At 36.3% G+C, this 21260-nt stretch overlaps 1 protein-coding gene across 4 annotated transcripts in view; it reads left to right on the forward strand.

Annotated features, from left to right (window-relative positions):
• The window catches only part of TTC6 (tetratricopeptide repeat domain 6), a 309674-nt gene that overhangs the window by 199303 nt on the left and 89111 nt on the right, over positions 1-21260 (forward strand). For all 4 annotated transcript variants that reach the window (XM_031952943.1, XM_031952946.1, XM_031952945.1 and 1 more), the window contains one exon: positions 10494-10576. In XM_031952943.1, coding sequence (XP_031808803.1) covers positions 10494-10576 — 83 coding nt within the window. The remainder of the gene's footprint in view (positions 1-10493; positions 10577-21260) is intronic.

Here is a 21260-nt window from a genome sequence, read left to right on the forward strand (position 1 = left end):
GCTTATTATATCCAAACTATGATGAACATGGAAAGACAGAGTCCCTCTTGGCAAGGAACTTCTAGAGAAACTCGTAGATGTTTTCAGTATAGAAAAGTTGGACAGTTGAGGGCCCAATGCAGATATGGAGATAGAATGAAAAGACAGAGTGAGAGAATAAAACCCAAAACCCCATGCCCAAAATGTAACCGAGGCTTTCACTGGGCTTCTGAATGTAGATTGACTCAGGGAAATGAGAGACGAGGCCCAGCTTCAGGGCCCCAGGTGGGGCAAGATGGCAGCCGAGGTTACACCCAGAGAGTCTTTAGAAATTCGATAGTGAGATATGATCAATTAGCCAAAAGGCAATTGGATGGAAGAAGGAGATTACACAATCAATCGGCAAAAAGGCAATCGGAGGGTAAAAGGGGATTGCAATTAGGAAAAACAGAGCTGTGTGCAATAGAGACTACTGAGATATCCCCTGGAGAAGTGAAATCTGTTCCTGTCCAGCTTGACCATTTCACCTCTGGAGAGTGCTTACAAAACAGTGGCCATCCACACACTGATGTGCGAAACTGGGGAATCTGTAGCTAATATCCCAGTCACTAACACAGGTAGACAACCTGTGATTTATCAACCAGGGGAAGTAGTAGCATCAGGCTTACTGTTACATACCCCTACTAGACAATCTGATGATAGTTGCCCACATTCTGACTTCAAGCAGCAGAGTCTAGGAATATTTTGGACTGCAGCTGAGACAGATGACTGACCTATGCTCACTATTTATGTGAATGGAATACCGTTAAAAGGATTAGTAGACATGGGTGCAGATCGTACTGTCATTAGAGGTGCCAGCTGGCCCAGTCACTGGCCAAAGATTAAGTCAGACACCTACATGTCTGGTGTAGGAGGATCAATAGCAGCTGAAGTTATTGCTGCCCCTATGAGATAGACATTTGAAAATGAAACAGGAGTTTTTACTCCTTTTGTGGTTGAAAAAATTCCCATCAATCTGTGGGGAAGAGACATTTTACAGCAGATAGGATTACAATTAAGTACTTTGGCTTTTTAGGCAGGGCTGCTGTTGAAGGCCTGCCAGCACTCTCACCTGTCCCTATTCAGTGGAAAACTGATAGACCAGTGTGGGTAGAACAGTGGCCCTTAACAAGAGATAAAATTCAGGCCTTAGTAGATATAGTGCAAGAGCAACTTAACCAAGGACACTTAAAACCTTCTCTAAGGAAGGTTTAGGTAGTACTCCTTTGTTTCAGGAGGCCCAGGAATCCCATTCTAAACACCATCAGGCTGCTTGAGCTTTACATTTACAATTTGAGATAACAAAAGAGGAAGCTAGGGATATAGTAAAAAGCTGTACAGCTTGCCTTCTTTTCCACAATTCTGTATGTTGATTCATGTTATGAAAAGCTGTTTACTTCAAAGTTTACAGGAATTATTGAATTCCTGGCATATGAATTAATGGGCAATGGGTTCCTTTTGGACTATTTCTAAGACTTATGGATATGTGTAAATTCTTCATGTTGATTCATGTTATTTGTTAACATTACTACTAGTCTGTGTTATATTGCTATGTGCTTCTGTAACTATGTGTAATGCCTCCCATATTGATGGATTTATGTACACCTTGTTTCATACCTGTTTCTTTCTTTCTTTTTTTTTTTATTTAATAGCCTTTTATTTAAGGTTATATGCATGGTTAACTTTACAGCATTAACAATTGCCAAACCTCTTGTTCCAATTTTTCACCTCTTACCCCCCACCCCCTCCCCCAGATGGCAGGATGACCAGTAGATGTTAAATATATTAAAATATAAATTAGATACACAATAAGTATACAGTTTCATACCTGTTTCAAGTGAGCCCTTTTAGAAACCCCCAATCTGATTTAATTTTCTATTTCCTTTGGTATTCTCATCTCCCTTCCTGAGATGTCAGAGAAGGCGTGATCACCTTTTTGGAGTTCTCACCTCCTTAAGAAGTCAAGGAGGTTATGATCACCTATGTTCTAAATCAAAAGAAAAGGGGAGATGTTGGAATCTTTACAAAGTGTTAAGCCATTAGAGTTGATAGAGACAATAATTATCTAATTTAGCATGGTTCAATATGATTGATTTGATCTTAGAAGGAGATATTTTGGGCCAGAACTTGAAACAAGGTACTAAGTACAACTAATGGAAACAATGCTTGTGTTCACACCTTTAGAGAGCTCATAGAAGCAAGAAATATTTAAGTACTCATTGGAGTTCACATGTTTGGGAGATTTCAGGGCTTAGAAAGAGATATCTGAATTCATACCCCCATTGAAGCTCTTAGGGCCAGAGAGCATGCTGGGAGATATCCCACAATCCCACTCTCAGAGAAGTAGCATAAATACAGCTCCAGTGAGCCACTCCAGAGAGTTACTAGGGAACATTGACTGGGGTTGGAGAGGAGCACTCTGGGAGGAAACCTACAAGCCCTATCTTCGAGGCAAGAAAGATTCATTGTATCTTCTACCTTGGTGCTGACTGGAGTTGGAAGGACAAACCTTTGGATTTGGAGACATTTGGGTGGAGCTCTTAGAACCAAGAGGAAAGATAGGTCTCTGAGCTAACCGGGCTATATTGAAGGACACAATAAAAGATCTGAACTTTTATCACCTGGCTGTGTTTTGGAAAAAGAATCCCACAATTATTGATGAAGAAAACAATTTTCCAAGAATAATTTCATTAGCAACCAGAGTGCAAGAGCAAAGAATGAGTAAATAATGAGGCAATAGATTGAATGAATGTAAACTACCCTAAAATTATGACAAAGAAAATGAGAATGAAAGGGTGATAACAAAGTAGAGGAAATTCTTAGAGAAGAGGATTCATAAAGGAGAGATTAATGATACTGCAGGAAGAAAGAAAAAAATTTATGAAGCAAGGCAAAGGAAATAGGTAAATGGGATGCTTTTGACAAGGAAAAGATCTACTTTAAAGTTGGGCAGAGTAACTCTGAATTATTCCTCTAATTTCCTCTTTATTAGTGGAAAATTCTCCCTTTTCACTTTTAAGACTAACAATTTGATTTTCCTCTTTCCTTTTTCTAATCAGATTTACCAAAGATTTATCTATTTTGTTGGTTTTTTTCATAGAACCAATTCTTAGTTTTATTTATTAATTCAATAGTTTTTATATTCAATTTTATTAATCTCTCCTTTTATTTTTAGAATTTCAAGTTTAGTATTTGATTGAGGGTTTTAAATTGCTCTTTTTCTAGCTTTTTAAGTTGCAAGCCCAATTCATTGATCTTCTCTTTCTCTATTTTTTGCAAGTAAGCCTCTAGAGATATAAAATTTCCCTTATTACCACTTTGGCTGCATCCCAGAATTTTTGGTATGCTGTCTCATTCTGTTGGATGAAATTATTAATTGTGTCTATGATTTGCTGTTTCACCCATTCATTTTTGTTTTTTAATTATAGCTTTTTATTTACAAGTTATATGCATGGGTAATTTTATAGCATTGACAATTGCCAAACCTTTTCTTCCAATTTTTCCCCTTCTTTCCTCCCTCCCCTCCCCCAGATGGCAGGTTGACCAATACATGTTAAATATGTTTATATTTATAGTATAAATTTATAGTATAAATAAATATTGAAAGTATAAATTAAAAACAATGTAAGTATTCATGTCCAAACAGTTATTTTGCTGTACAAAAACAATCGGACTTTGAAATAGTGTACTATTAGCCTGTGAAGGAAATCAAAAATGTAGGCAGACAAAAATATAGGGATTGGGAATTCTATGCAATGGTTCATAGTCAACTCCCAGAGTTCTTTCATTGGGTAGAGTTGGTTCAATTCATTACTGCTCTATTGGAACTGATTTGGTTCATCTCATTGCTGGAGATGGCCACGTCCATCAGAATTGATCATCATATAGTATTGTTGTTGAAGTATATAATGATCGGTCCTGCTCATTTCACTCGGCATCAGTTCATGTAAGTCTCTCCAGGCCTTTCTGAAATCATCCTGTTTGTTATTTCTTACAGAACAATAATATTCCATAATATTCATATAACATAATTTATTCAATCATTCTCCAATTGATAGGCATCCACTCAGTTTCCAGTTTCTGGCCACTACAAAGAGGGCTGCCACAAACATTCTTGCACATACAGATCCCTTTCCCTTCTTTAAAATCTCTTTGGGATATAAGCCCAGTAATAACACTGCTGGATCAAAGGGTATGCACAGCTTGATAACTTTTTGAGCATAGTTCTAAATTGCTCTCCAGAATGGCTGGATATATTCACAATTCCACTAACAATGTATTAGTGTCCCTGTTTTCTCACATCCCCTCCAACATTCCGCATTATCTTTCCCTGTCATTCTAACCAATATGACAGGTGTGTAGTGGTATCTCAGAGTTGTCTTAATTTGCATTTCTCTGATTAATAATGATTTGGAGCATCTTTTCATATGACTAGAAATAGTTTCAATTTCTTCATCTGAGAATTGTCTGTTCATATCTTTTGACCATTTATCAATTGGAGAATGGCTTGATTTCTTATAAATTAGAGTCAATTTTCTATATATTTTGGAAATGAGGCCTTTATTAGAACCTTTGACCCATTCATTCTTTCAGATAAGATTATTTAGTTTCCAATTACTTTTTAGTCTATTTTGCCCTGGCTTCTTATTGCATGTAGTTTTTATTGCATCATGATCTGAAAAGAATGCATTTACTATTTCTGCCTTTCTGCATTTGATTTTGAGATCCTTGTGTCCTAATATATGGTCATTTTTTGTATAGGTTCCATGAACTGCTGAGAAGAAAGTACTCCTTTCTATCTCCATTCAGTTTTCTCCAAAAATCATATCTATCTTTTCTAGTATTCTATTCACCTCTTTAACTTCTTTTTTATTTATTTTGTGATTTGATATATCTAATTCTGAGAGTACAAGGTTGAGATCTCCCACTATTAAAATTTTGCTCTCTGTTTCTCCTTGCAGCTCTCTTAACTTCTCCTTTAGGAATTTAGATGCTATACCAATTGGTGCATATAATGTTTAATATTATCTATGGTACCTTTTAGCAAGATAAAGTTTTCTTTCTTATATCTTTTAATTAAATCAATTTTTGTTTTTGCTTGATCTGAAACTGGATGGCTATCCCTGCTTTTTTGATTTCACCTGAAGCATAGTAAATTTTGTTCCAGCCTTTTACTTTTACTCTGTTTGTATCACCCTGCTTTAAATGTGTTTCCTATAAACAAGATATTGTAGGATTCTGACTTTGAATCCAGTCTGCTATCCGCCTCTGCTTTATGGGAGAGTTCATCCCATTCACATTTACAGTTAAAACTACTAATTCTGTATTTTCTGCCATCTTATTAGCCATTGATTATACTTTTCTCTTTCCCTTCCCCTTTACTTCCCTCCCCAGTATTTAACTTAGGGGCACCACTTGCCTCAAGCAGCCCTCCCCCTTGGAATCCCTCCCCATTAGAATCCTTTCCCCTTTCTTATATCTTTCCCCTACCGTTTCTGTATTCCTTTCTATTTAGCCTACCCCTTCCCTTTTCGCTTTTTCCCTCCCATTTTTCAATGAGGTAAGAGAAGTTTCTCTGTAAACCAAATATGTCTAATATATTTTTATTTGAGCCCAATCTGATGAGAGTAAGATTCGTACAATGTTCATTCCCCCTCCCTTCTTTCCCTCAAATACAATAGGTTTCCTTTGCCCCTTTGTGAGATTAATTTCCCTCTTTTTACCTCCATTTTTCTCTTTTTCTGGTACAATCCTCTTTCCATTTCTAATTCCTTTTTTAATATTATAACAGTAAAATCAGACTATATGTATGCCCATAACAGAAATACAGTTCTCAAGAGTTCTTTTTACCTTTTTATGCTTCTCTTGAGTTCTATATTTGGAGGTCAAATATTTTGTTTAGCTCTGGTTTTTTCATCAGAAATAAGTGGATTTACCTGTTTCATTGAATGCCCATCTTCTTCCCTCGAAGAAAATGCTCAGTTTAGTTGGGGTAGTTTATTTTTGGCTGCATTCCAAGTTCCTTTGCCTTTTGGAATATCAGATTCCAGGCTCTTCAATCCATTAAGGTGGACGCTGCTAGATCCTGAGTGATCCTTATTATGGCTCCTCAGTATCTGAATTTTTTTTTAACTGTCTGCTTGTAATATTTTTTTCCTTAGTCCAATAGTTCTGAAATTTAGCCACAATATTTCTTGGAGTTTTAATTTTGGGGTCTCTTTCAGGAGGTGTTTAATGTATTCTTTCAATATCTATTTTTACTTTCTGATTCTATGACATCTGGGCAGGTCTCTTTGATGATTTCCTGAAAAATGGTGTCTAAGTTCTTTTTTTATCATGATTTTCAGGGAGTCCAATAATCCTTAGATTATTTCTCCTAGATCTATTTTCCAGGACTGTTATTTTCCCAAGTTGATATTTAACAATTTTTTCCATTTTTTCATTTTTTTGGTTTTGCTCGATGGATTCTTGATGTCTTATTGAGTCATTCATTTCCATTTGTTCAGTTCTGATTTTTAATGAGTTATTTTCTTCGTTTACTTTTTTTTACTTCTTTTTGAATATGTCCAATTGAATTTTAAATGAGTTGTTTTGTTCTATGGAATTTTCTTCCATTTCACAATTTTTTAAGTAGTTATTTAAGGAGAATTCACAAATTCTATTTTCCTGGGAGTTCTTTACCTTTTCCAATTCACAAATTCTGTTTCCCTGAGAGTTCTTTACCTTTTCCATTTAACATTTCAAGAAACTGTTTTTCCACTTTATCAAATCTTTCTTTTAATTAGACTGCGCTGTAATACACCCTAGTTGATATTAAAATATGCAACTTACATGACTTTACCAAAGCTGAAGACACTAAAGCTAAGGCACAAACTGGGATTAGAGACCCCACTATGCTTAGCCGTAAACCAAGGTAATTAAATAACAAAATTACTCACCAGAGAACTACTAGCCACTGCTTAAAACTCAAAGGACTTGGAGGTGCCCTAGACCCTCCTAGAGGAGCCTGTTCTATAATTGATAAACTCCGATACACCTCACCCCTTCTCACTTATCAGTCTATATACCGCCATTGTCAGCTCACCCCAATAGTGTCCCAAAATGAGCAAAATCATGAAACCATAAAAACGTTAGGTCAAGATGTAGCATACGAAGGGGGAAGCAATGGGCTACATTTTCTATATTAGAACACAACGGATTATCTACTGAAATAAAGACATGAAGGAGGATTTAGTAGTAAATTAAGAATAGAGAGCTTAGTTGAAATAGGCAATAGGGTGCATACACACCGCCCGTCACCTTCCTCAATAAAGTAACCTTCAATTTTTCCAAATTCTCTTGCAGAGTTTTCCTTTTCTTTCCCCATTCTTCTTGAACCTCTCTTTTAAGATCCTTTTTAATTTCTTCTAGGAGAGCCTTGGGTGGTGGGGATCAGGATATATCACCCTTTGGGGCTTCATTTGGAGACAATTTGCTATTAGTCTCCTCAGGGTTGGAAATCTGTTTTCTTTCATTATAGAAGCTGTCTATAATTAGAGCCCGTTTTGCTTTTTCACTTAATTTTTTTTTAAATGTTGGGATCTGCCTTTAGGGCAAGGAGGTTCCAAGCTTCCTCTGGATCAGGAAGGGACAGAACCTAAGCTGGGGACAGTGGTTGCACTAGGGACAGCAGCTGCACTGAGATTGTTCTGAGTCACTCCTGGTGCTGGGTGGGTTGGCCAGGCCCCGTGAGACTCTGGCACTTTGGGGTCTTAACTCTTAACCCTTTGCATTTGTGTTGAAAGTTTTATAACTTCTCTGCTGATCTACTGGCTTGCAACCAGAGCAGAGTAGCCAACACCATGTTAGAGTCCCTCCCGGCAGATTCTCTGCCTGTGGAGACCACACCCCTCCCCTGTCTGCTCTGTGTGCTGGCCTCTGCGCTCTGCCTCCCTCCCTGTGCTGGCTTCCTCCCATACCCGATCAAGATAGATCTTTTCTGGCAATCTTTGAAATTATCTTCTGCTGTTAATTTACTGTACTCCCAATATTCATGGATTCTACCAGTCAAGCACTATTTCAGAGGCTGAATTTTGTAATTAGTAGTGACAGTAGTAGGAGACCTCAGAAAGAAGCATGTGTCTTCTCTGCCATCTTGGCTTCGCCCCCAAGGTTCTACTTCTTCACCTAAATCAGAAGACAAAAAGAAGCAAAGAACTATCTTTGACTTGATTTCTTTCTCTAGTCTAGAGTGATTTTAATAGATAGAAGAAGAGAAGAGAAGAGGACTGACGCTGGATGATCTCAATCTCAAAAGATAAACATTTATTAACTACTTACTTGTTCAGATAATAAGCTAAAAGTGAGCAGAATAGGAAAACTTTGGAACAGATTGTGTATGGAGTGTCATAGTGGATTAGTTAGACATAAATAGAAAGATTGCTAAGCCACAGTAAGATGTCAGACAGTATCAGTTTCTATCAAGTCAATACCACTTTGTGACTTTCTTTTGTTAAAAAGGTAAGTGGTAGAGGTTATCTAAGGCTACAAGTTAATAGGATATTGTGATCAAAATGTTAAGAGGAAAAGATATTCAAAGATGAAAGCAAATGTTTCTTGAAAATTGAGAACTATTGTATGAAAATTGAGAATGATGGCAGAACTAAGTATGATAGAATGGGAGAATAAAGATTGAGAAACCAAAGGCATCATGATGTATAGAACAGAATTAATAGACATGAGAATATGATATAATTGAAAAGGGAGAAATTATGATCATAAGAGGTTATTTTAAGGTTTGCAAGTAAAGAAATTTTAAATATTGATAAGAACTAAAATATTTCTGCCTTGGTGAAGGTGAGAATTAGATCAAGGTCTTAGTCATCAATCTGGATACTGAATTTAAGAAAATGTAGAAGTAGGAAGGGATAATGTAATTCAAGTGCCAAAGTTGTTGAGGAAGTTGATATGACAGTAATTTGGAGATCCATAAATGACAGTAACAAGGATGGGAAGATGATAAGTGATGGTCCAGAACAAGCAATATAAGAAGTACTTAATATAACTCCTTTTTCTATTGTGATTTTAGGAAAACAGGTATCCCTAGGTAATGCTGATAATGTCCATAATTAGATTTACCAGATGTGTGTCATCAAGAGAAAAAACAGATTTCAAATAAATAGAATTTATGAAGAAAATTCAAGAGGAAAACTATCAAGAATCTATGAAGCTGAGAACTTATGTAATGGAAATGACTAGTAGAAGGATAAGCAGGGTCTGGAGAGAAGAATAATAGGGTGTATTTCTAGATAATTGAAATTATGGAAGCAAGAGGTGGGCTAGAGAGGGACATATTTAGCTTGAGAGAAGAAAAGATACTGCAGTAACTAAACAAAATTAATAGAGGAAAAACTTTTAGAAATCACCTATCAAGTTTGACCATCAATATTTGAGGAAGAGGTAAGATTTCAGATGGAAAAGATGTGAGATGTGGAGAAGTTGAGGGTAAAAGAAAGGGCATTCTAGAGATCTGTGAAGAAACTGTTTAAGCACATATAGGGAAAAGAATGTGCAAACAATTTTTGTGGGACAATGAATAAAATGTTAGATAAAACAGAAGGATCATCTTTTGTACTAGTGAGACATTTATGTGATAATAATGTTAATTATATTCATTTGTGTTTGAGATTATTTTTTTCCTAATCAAGCCAGTTAATTTGTGGTCAGTAAGAACACAAACATTTCGACTATTTGTCATTTTTCCATAGAAATAAACTCTATCCTCTTATCCTTTTTTACTCCCCTAATTGATTATTTATTATCTCTTCAATGAATTTCTCCATTCTTCATGGTACCTAAAAGTCTAATGTCCTCTTTTTTCTCCATTTGACTAATGAATTTTGTATGTCTTCCATGGTTCCTTCTGCATGGTAACACAAAGAACTACATTTGATCTACAAATGATATGTCTTCCTTGCTCACTTGACTGGTAGGAAGCTTGTGTTCCACACAATCACCCCTTTAAAATTACTGTTTTTATACATATATAATTTCACTTTTCTCTCACCAACAAGGTATAATCAAGTTGAAACAGAAAAATCATGAAGGTCCTTGACATTTTCAAAAGGAAACACAGTTCCATGTGTCCTGGAGCAGACTGGATCTCCAGTCAAATAATAGGATTACAGTCTTGGAGAGATTGACTGAATTACTTCAGGGAATAGATGGACTTGGAAGAGTTGAATATTGTTTCAAGATATTAATGATAATATCTCTGAGATCCATCTGCGTTTCAATCTTTTGACTGAAGAGAAAAGAAAAATTTAAATTTTTTAAATTTATCTATTTTCTTATGTTTCTATATCTTAATATCTTATAGAACCCAAGAAGCAAAATTTCCTAAGATAGTCCCAAAATATTTATTTTTAAGAACTGCATAAATTATATAAAGGAAGTTATTAATATTGAACACTAAGCTCTCATTCATAATTCAACAGATACATAAATTACCACAAGCAGTGAGAGATATGTCTCGAGCTATCCACCTCCAACCAGATGGAATCCAGTTGTATATAATGAGGTAAGTACAGAAAAATAACTTTGTCCTACTCTCATTGCATCAAGATAAGGACCAAAGTGGCACATATACATTGACATGCATATATGATTGGCATGCATATATGATGATTACATAATAGGCATAGTCATATATATATACCACATATGTTTACATATGTACTAATATATAGCATGTACATATATGTATTACTATATATATTATATACAATGTATATACACACAAAGATAAGCATTTTATATTATTTATTTTCGGAAAATTACAAATTACATTACCTAACATGATGGTAAGATTTTTAGATTCATCTTGGCCATTACTTCCATCAATCAGTAATCATTTATTAAGAAGTCATATGTGCCAAGTACTCTCCTAAATGTAAAAGATACAAAGAGGGGCAGTTCCTGCTTTGAAGGAGCTCACAAAATCTAATGGGGGAAACACACAAACGACTATATAAAAATAAGGTCTATATGGGATAAATAAGAAATAATCACCAGAGAGAAAGCACTAGAATTAAAAAGGATTTGGAAAAGCTTCCTGTAGAGAATAGAATTTTAGTTGAGACCTAAAAGAAACCACAGAATTTAGAGGTGGAGATGAACAATGAAAGTATTTGAGGCATGGGGGTCAACTAGAGAAATTGACTAGAACTGAAGGATGTAGCAACTTGTTTTAGAAACAAGGCCAATGCCACTGGACCTAAGAGTACATGGGATGCATAAGGGTGTAAGAAAACTCCAGAGGGTAGTGCATTTTGTATTTGAAACTGGAGGAAGCCAGTGGAGTTTACTGAGTAGGGAGATGACTCAATTGGACCTGTGCTTTAGAAAAATCACTTTGCAGCTGAGTGGAGACTAAACTGTAATGACTTATAGCAGGCAGACTCATCAGCAAGCTAGTGTAATAGAGGAATGAAAAGCTGAGGGCCTGTATGAGATTGGTGTCAGTGTCACAGGAAAGAAGGGGACATACATGAGAGAAGCTACAAAGATAAAATTGACAGGCCCTCGTGATAAATTGAATATGGGTGTGGGAAAAGGTAAGAGATTGTAATGAATTAAAATTATACTTAGATTGTGAGGTTAGTGGCACCTTAATAGCAATAGAGAAGTTTTGAAGGTGCAAGGGTTTAGGATAGTGATTATTTTGGATATGTTGAGTTTAAGATGTCTTAAGATGGCTTAGCAGTAGTGTCAAACTCATATAGAAACTTATCCCAACAGGCCACATATTGATGTGGAAAACTACAAATTAATGTTATCTATGTTGTATTCTATTCTTATTTGTTTTGTTAATTATTACCCAATTATGTTTTAATCTAGTTCTGGGTGTATTTGGGAGTTTTACTGGATGCTTGTGGCTCTAGCTATGAGACTGACATTTAAATCTAGCCCAAGATATTGGAAATATGAGACCAAAAATCAACAGAAAGATTGGGGCTGGACAAGTAGATTTAAGAAGCATCAGAATAGAGATCATTAAATCCATGGGAGTTAATGAAATCTTCAAGTGAAACAGTATACAGGAGGAAGAGAAAAACACTGTGAGATAACCACAATTAGTGGGCCTGATCTGGATGAAGATTCAGAAAAGGAGAATGAGGAGTGATCATATAAATAGGAGGAAAACTAGAAGAGAGTCTCAAAAACCTGAAGAGAAGAGATTAAAAAGAGGGTTATCAACAATGTCAAAAGCCACAGAGAGGCTAAGATAGAGGATGATTGAGAAAAGACTATTGAATTTGGGAACTAAGAAATTTTTAGTATCTCTGGAAAAATAGTTTCAGTTGTATGATGAAGCCAGAAAGCAGACTACAAAGAATTAAAAAGAAAGTGAGAGGAAAGGAAATAGAGGTACTTCTTACAGATGGCCTTCTCTCTCTTTTTTTAAATTTATTTAATAGCCTTTTATTTACAGGTTATATGCATGGGTAACTTTACAGCATTAACAATTGCCAAATCTCTTGTTCCAATTTTTCACCTCTTACCCCAGACCCCCTCCCCCAGATGGCAGGATGACCAGTAGATGTTAAGTACATTAAAATATAAATTAGATACACAATAACTATACATGACCAAACTGTTATTTTGCTGTACAAAAAGAATCAGACTCTGAAATATTGTACAATTAGCTTGTGAAGGAAATCAAAAATGCAGGTGGGCATAAATATAGGGATTGGGAGTTCAGTGTAATGGTTTTTAGTCATCACCCAGAGTTCTTTCTCTGGGCATAGCTGGTTCAGTTCATTACTGCTCCATTGGAAATGATTTGGTTGATCTCATTGCTGAGGATGGCCAGGTCCTTCAGAACTGGTCATCATATAATATTGTTGTTGAAGTATATAAGGATCTCCTGGTCCTGCTCATTTCACTCAGCCTCAGTTCGTGTAAGTCTCCCCAGGCCTTTCTGAAATCATCCTGTTGGTCATTTCTTACAGAACAATAATATTCCATAATATTCATATACCACAATTTATTCAGCCATTCTCCAACTTATGGGCATCCATTCAGTTTCCAGTTTCTAGCCACTACAAAGAGGGCTGCCACAAACATTCGTGCACATACAGGTCCCTTTCCCTTCTTTATAATCTCTTTGGGATATAAGCCCCGTAGTAACACTGCTGGATCAAAGGATATGCACAGTGATAACTTTTTGAGCATAGTTCCAAACTACTCTCCAGAATGGTTGGATTCGTTCACAACTCCACCAACAATGCATCAATGTCCCAGTTTTCCCGCATCCCCTCCAACAATCAACAGATGGCCTTCTCAAGGTATTTAGCCATAAAAAGCAGATGAAATGTGGATCAATAACTATGGGGGTGAATGGATCAAAGTGAGGGCTTTTTTGAGGAATTTGTGAACATATTTGTAGGCAATAGGTAAGCAACCAGTAAAAAGGGAGAGATTGAAGATAAATGAGAAACAATGAGTTTGATAGAGGCAATCTGCTAAATATGAAATGAAATAATATCACTTGTGCAGGTAGAAGAGTTTGCTTTGGCAAAGAGAAAAACCATTTCTTCTTGTGAAATGGGTGAAAGAGGAGATAGTGATAGAAGACAAGTGAATAATATGAGATGAGTAAGAGGAGAGACAGGAAGCTCTTGGTGAATGACCTCAATTTTTTTAGTAAAATATGATGCAGGTTGTCTTAGTTATGGCGAGGGGGAGAGCCTTGAGAGGTTTAAAAAGGAATGTTTGAAAGAGCCTCTGTAGTAAGTGAAATAGTGAGTTAATTAGGGAAGTTTAAAAGAATTGCCTAGCAGCAGTAAGAATTCAGTTGCATTTATGTACCCTAAATTTGTGGTGGTCCTTTTTAGAATGGTTTCTCCACCTTCATTCAGTAGCACATGTATAAAAATGGAAGCAATAAATGATGGAAATGATCCATGCTAGGCTGAGCATTGGCAGAACATAATAAGCAATATGATAAAGGGGAAAGGAAAAGGGGGAAAAGTCAATAACTCAATAAGGGAATTTCAGTGTTCATGAACATGGAAGTAAAGCATTAGCATGTGATACTCGGATGAAGGCTATGGCCATAGTTTTGTGTGGCTAAGATAAAGTAGAAGAATATTATAGGAAATGAGTAAATTGATGGATTGAGAGGGTATTTGAGCTATGACTAGAATAGTCATATGACTAGTATGAGGGCAGAGGTTGAGAAGGAGAAAAAGATTGTAAGCTGGATACTGAATTCATTGAAAAAGGAATGGGAATATCTTTGAAGTCTGTAAACAATAGTTACTAGAATTTTGATTAAGAGGTAGATATGCAGTGTGTGAACCTCAAAGGAGGAATGATGGTGGTAGAGGAAAAACTAGAAGTGGAAATGAGGAGCAAAGAATATTCCAATTCCCTTTCCTCAATTTGTCACAGGAAATGAGTGAAAATGCAACCAACACTAGAAAAATTGACTGGGAAGTTGTCTTAGGACAGAAGACAAAAGCAATTTCAGTGCAGTAATTACTTAATTACCATGTGGATGAATATTGTTTTATTGTTGTTAATAATGACACAAAAACTCAAATTGGCCTTCAGTCCTAAGAAGCTCTCTTCTGTTTCTACAGTGGCAGAGTCATAGAAAAGAAAACAAGAAGGTATTTAGAATCACACAGTTTAAAATGGAGATGTATTTACTAACTCACAGTATTTCTTACTGTCATGGAAGATATCCTTTGCACATTCCAAAAAAAAGAGTAAGGCTTTGCAGACAGTGAAGTCCTCCAAGATGTCCCTATTTATGGATAACATAATATGTATTGTATCAGTCCCAGAATACCTCTTCAATGAAATCACAATCACTCAAAAGAAAGTGAGCCAACTAACAGCATATAGAGGAAAAATCAAATTGATGAAGAAAATCCTTTTTTCTGGATTTCATTTGCCATATGGGCTGCATCAACATGTACATATTTTAGATTTGTGGATACAGAAGAACAATTATCTTGACTCAGAATTGAGTAGGATAAAGAGAGTGGATTTTATTGCATTTGGAGAATTACAAAGTATTTTCAGTGATTTCCAAAATACTACTTTATTTCACATCACTCCTACCTTTTTAACCTGAATAATTTTCTGATAATGCATTACCTGAACTATGGAAGATTACTATCTCTAAAAAAATCAGAATTGTTGATGGCCCAAAGGACAATGGAGAAAGATATGAAAATGGCATGCCACTTTGTATCTGCTGCTCTTCTTGGTTTTAGGGCGCAGGTATCTTAGTTATGGTGAGGGGGAAAGCCTTGAGAGGTTTAAAAAGGAATGTTTGAAAGAGCCTCTGTAGTAAGTGAAATAGTGAGTTAATTAGGGAAGTTTTAAAAGAATTGCCTAGCAGCAGTAAGAATTCATCTAAACAAGATGCCCCTTCCAGAATATACTGGAAACTCCTCACTTCTAAATCATCATGCTTCTAATTCAAGCCTTAATACCAGCTCCCTCAGCCTTCTCTATTTTCTGATTGAAGGGCTAGAGGGAGAGTAACAAACTCCTCCCAACACTTTCCTTTAGAGAGGGCAGAAATTGTATTCTCATCATTCTACTCTGCATCTGCTGTCCTGACTGGGTTCAATTCTCTGGAACATGATACTCCTACACTTTGTGTCCCATCCCTCCACCCCACTTTCTTAGCTCCTTTTGTATATTGTCTCCCTCCTTAGATTGTAAGCTCATTAAGAGAAGAGACTGTCTTTTTACTAATAACATTCCCAGTTATCATAGGTGCTTAATGTATTGGACTAGATATTTTTTTTTGCTGAGGCAATTGGGGCGAAGTGACTTGCCCACAGTCACACAGTTAGGAAGTGTTAAGTGTCTTAGACCAGACTTGAAATCAGGTCCTCCTGACTTCAGGGCTGGTGCTCTGTGCTACCTAGCTGCCCCTTGGACTAGATTTTTTTGGATTGAATGGATGATAAGCATAAGTAGGCTGCAGCATCTTACCAACAATGATCTAGACAACAAAAAGTGACTTAAAAGGAAATGTATTATACAAAGGAAATGTATGATTAGATAGGTAACAATGTTTAAAAGTTAAGAGACAAATCTGCTAGGAAGAACATATGGAGGAAATGGATGACAATGAAATAGCACAAGAATATGTGACAATTTGGATTTTTACCATTGGAGAAAATTCTACATATCAATGAGATCACAGATTACCTGAAGCAATGAGTTATATTAACAATAATAACAACAATCACTCATTACCTTTGTAATAAGACTTAGTAGTTTTCAAAATATTTTCATATCTCTGAATCCTCATAATGACCTTGTGAGGTCATTACTAAGCTTTCTGTGAAACATTCCTGCAAAAATTATTCATTTCAAATATTCCACCCTCTTTTTCTCTTTATTAAATAATGAATCATCCAACAAGTATTTATTAAGCTCCTTCTATATACTAGGCATTGGTCTAGTAACTGGATAAATTCAAAGACAGTTTAAAACCTTTGAGATTATGTTCTAGCAGGGAGACAGTACATTTCTGTGTATGTGTATATGTGTGTGCACAAAATCAATAAAAGTTATTTTGGCAGGGAAGTTGGGATCAGGAAAGGTTTCACATAGGAAGTAGCAGTAGATCTGAGTTTTGAAGGAAACAAGGGTTTCCAACTGGGGGAGATAATGACAAGAGTGAATATAAGACAGACATGGAAACAGAAAATGGAGTGTCAGATGTGAGGAACAGCAAGGTCAGTCCAGCTAGATCAAATGTATAAGTAAATTGGAACATAGGTTGGGGCATAAATAAGTTGGAACATAAGTTGGGGCCAGGTCCTGAAAGTTTTAAATGCCAAATAGAGAAGTTTCTATTTAATCATAGAGGTAACAGGGAGCCATTAGAGTTCACTGAGTGGTACATTAGGGAAATCACTTTAGCAACACGATGGAAGATAGATTGAAAAAGAAAAGATACTTGAAATAAGGAGACCAATTTAGAGGAGATTAGAATAGTCCAGAAGTGATGTGATAAGGGCATGAACTAAGGTGGTAACTGTGTGAGAGAAAGGAATAGATATGAGTGACATCATGAAGGTAAAAATGGACAAAATTTGCAACTGGTATGATGTGTACAGTGAGGAAGAATGATAATGCAAATTTGGATTGCCAGAAGAATGGTGGTGCTTTAGCAGAAATAGGAAAGTTTATAAAAGAGATGAATTTTGGGGTAAAGATAAAGTTTGAGACACCTATAAAACAAATCATTTATACTACCACAAGGAAAATATCTACTTTCCCTATAAGTAAAAACTATTACTTCAATCATTTATATTTTGACTCTTTCCTTCAGTGGTCCAACAAAACATTTATCTTCTCAGGTAGCATTCCTTTGTTCTAGGTTTTTCTCAGTGTATTCAGAGAAAACTCATACCTCAACCATAAGGGCTGAAAAGCTCTTTGAAGGCTATTTTCTATCTTTGATATCCAACTAATCATTCAGTTCTCAACTGTGCCTCTAAGAAGCTGTGGAATGCAGAGCAACCACACTCTGGTAAACCATTTTGAGAGACAAGCTAAAGCAGGTTAAGGGTAACTGATGAGCCTCAATCCCATCAGTGAGTTAGCAGAATGTCTACCCAAACAAAAGATTTCCTCTGGAGAAATGGGTGAATGAGAACAATTTATTTCAATGGCCATGGAGGCAGGTAAAGCAGGCATTGTGGAGTGCTTTGAGCTTTATTTGACATTGAAGATACCAAGATTAATTACTATATCCCAAGCCATTACCAGTCATCTTGATTTTTGTCTTGCCGTTTGAACTCTGGGAGAGAAGAGATCAACAATTTCACAAAACTCTGCCTCACTTAAATCCAATTTATATACAAGTCAAAAGACATCACACTTACCATACCTTGAAGTCCTGTGGCAATGGACAAGCAGTAGGTACAGATACACTGGGAGTGTAGTCACAAGCCTGTATACACAGGTAGCCCAGGCCATAGAGTCATCTTTTCACTGGACTGAAGCAGTAGGATTCAGCAAGCCTCTGGTTGAAATCAATTACCCTCTAGCCAAACTTTGAAGTGAAGAATAGGTTTTGAATGACATTAAGTTCTCTTATGTGGCAGTATCCAGTGCTGATTCTATTCCAGTTGAGATTTATAAGGCAGGGAGTCCACTGCTTATATAAAAGCTGACAAATTTTCCAGGTCATATGGCAAGCAGAGATTACTCCCCAGGAGTTTAAAGATGCTTCCATTGTCCATTTCTATAAAGGAAGGGGAAAAGGTTCACTTGCAACAATCATAGGGGTAATCTTTCTCTCATTGCTGGCAAGATTCTTTTTTCCCCAAAATTTATTTAATTTGAAGAAACAGAATAAGAAAAACAGAAAAGTAATATAAACAAAATGAAACAAAAGAAAACATTATCATGTGCCCAACAGAACATCAGGTAGAATTCAAAACATATACAAACAACTACCAATTTAAGAAAGTAATATATATTAGAAGAAATTATATTCATAAGTGTTTGTCTTTTCCTTACTTCCTTATAAATTATTCTTTTATTCTCTACTGTGTTGCCTCCATTTTAAGAGCTCAAAGCCTGTGAGTCCTTTGATCTCAGAGGCGAGATAAATGAGGGGGAAGGCTCATAGAATATGAAAAGAGCTCCAGTTTATTACGCCGTACAGCCTTGTTGATATACATTTTTACAAGCATGATCAGTGCATGAACAGTAGGCAATCCCCAATCACCATTCAGAGAAGCAGCTCATGGGCTTTGTGTATGCATGGTATTTGCCAATGGGAGGAGAGCCAATCTAGCAAGTTAGCAACCTGCTCACAGGCAAGAGGCCCTGTCAAGGAATCCCTACTTACAAGCAACTACACTGTAACTCTCAGGCTGAACCTGTTCTCATGCTGTGTATCACTGTTCCTCACTCAACAAGGGTGTTTATGATGACCGCATTAGCACCCTGGATACCTTAGCCTGGATATCAGCCGGAGTCAGGATAAGCAAAAGTCCTTGGTCTTTATTATTAGTCTTTAGAGGTAGGATTGAATTGGATGGATGCAGAATCTCCACGGCCTCCTTCTTCCTCGTCTACCTCCAAAGTGACCCTGGCTAGTCTTATTCCACCCCCTGGTCCCTCCTACAATTTTCTGTATATACTAATTATCGAGTGAGCACAGGATAGTGGGAAGGGCCATTTTCCAAGCATATGCTTATAGAATATTGTTCAATCAGTAATTAGCCTTAAGTGCTCAGTTGTCCAGACCTCAGTGCATGAACTCAAGAGTTTCAGCCCTCTACAGGTGTTTCTGCACCATGGCAGAAAACTTATTGTGCACCAAAGGTTGAAATGGCCTCTGTACTCCCTCTCAGCAAAATCTCATACCCTAGCACTACTGCACATCTTTTTCACTTTATTTTTTCCCCTTTCATCCCTTTACTACTCCCAAGCAAGTTACAGTTAAAAAAAGATATATTTATGTATACATATGTAAATATATACATACATACACACACTGACACACACATATACCACATTCATACATCTTTCCTATCTCTGCTGACTCATTAAATTCTGCTTGGCTTACTATTACTTAGCCTTCTCCCACCCAAGGAATCCCTCCCTTGTCTTCTTTCTTTACCCTTTGTTTCTCCATCCACCTATTCCTCCCTCCTTATTTCTTTATAGATTTTGGAGGATGTTATACCCTTCATGATACATATTTAGTATTACCTATTGAACCCATTCCCAATGTGAGTAGGTTTTCAGAACTATAAGCCTTCTTCTCCCTTCTAATGTCTCTGTGTCAATTCTGCATTTCATTTTTATAACATGATTACTATTTTTACCTTTACTCTGCCAATCTTTCTCTTGAGCTTATCCTATTGTTGATGTAAATCTTAAACATAAAGAGTACATTTCCAATGTTAAAAAAAAAAAAACATTAACAAATTGTCCATGTTTAAACAGTTTATGTTCCTTTTATTAAGTTCGGGTTTGCTTGATAGAAAGTCATGAAAATCTCTAAGTTCATTGAATGTCCATTGTTATCTCATTCAAAATTATAGATAATTTTGCTAGATATGATTTTTTGGGCTGCAGGCCTAGTTCTTCTGCTCATTTGTAGATATGATTCCAAGACCTGTGGTCTTTTATTGTAGCTACTGTTAAGTCTTGTACAATTCTAATTGTAGATCCAGTGTATTTGAATTTTTTTTCTTGTTTCTTACAAAATTTTCTCTTTGTTCCAGGGGTTTTGAAATTTGGAAATAATATTCCTATGTGTTTTCCCCAAAGGGTCTCTTTGAGGTGGTGATTGGTAAATTTTTTTCTGTTTCTACTTTCCTTTCATGTTCTTTCACTCCAGGACAATTTTCTAGGATTATTTCCTGCATTACTGTGTCAAGGTTCTCTTTTTTATCACAACTTTCTGGTAGTCCAATTATTATATTTTCTCTTCTTGATCTGTTCTCCAGATCTTTTGTCTTTCTTATGAGAGATTTCACATCTTGTTCTATTTTCTCCTTCTTAATAATCTGTTTTGTTATTTCTTAGTCTCTCATAGCTTCACTGGTTTCCCCATGCCCGATTTCTAATTTTCAAAGAATTATTTTCATCATTGAGACTCTCTTTTCTAATTCATTAACTTTTTTTTTTCATACTCATCTTGTTTTTCTTGGGTGGTTTTAATTTTTTCTTTAGTTTTTCCTCAATGTCTCATTTGATTTGTGAATTCTTTTTTTGAGTTCTTCTGCAAATTCTCTCTGGGCAGGGAGTCATTTCATATTACTCTTTGGGATAAAAGCTAAAGTGTCCTCTGAAGATGAATCCTGGTCTTCATAATATGTTTCAATGGTGGGGTTCTTTTTTCTTTGCTGTTTTTTTTTTTTTTTTTTATAAGAAGCATTTTGGTAAGCATCTCTAATCATGGGGTGGGGGGATGGTGCCTCAAGCTTCCCTTCAGCTCTCCACTTTGACTAGGAACCCTAAACTAAGAGCTCCACCCTCCTACAAGTGTCCACAATCAGAAGTACCCCTATCCTGCTGTTTACCAATGCTCCATCTCAACAGCACAGCTGGTCCTGGTGTTTCCAATGCATTGAGGTTCACTCTAATTTCCAGGACTCAAATCCCCACTGGACAAACAGTCTGGGAGGTGAAAGTTTCTGTGATTCCTGCTGAGGTTCCAAACACAACCACTTAATCCCCACTTTATGTTTCTA

The sequence above is a fragment of the Sarcophilus harrisii genome, chromosome 2, assembly GCF_902635505.1.
Source record: "Sarcophilus harrisii chromosome 2, mSarHar1.11, whole genome shotgun sequence".
In the NCBI taxonomy this organism is placed as follows: Eukaryota; Metazoa; Chordata; class Mammalia; order Dasyuromorphia; family Dasyuridae; genus Sarcophilus; species Sarcophilus harrisii.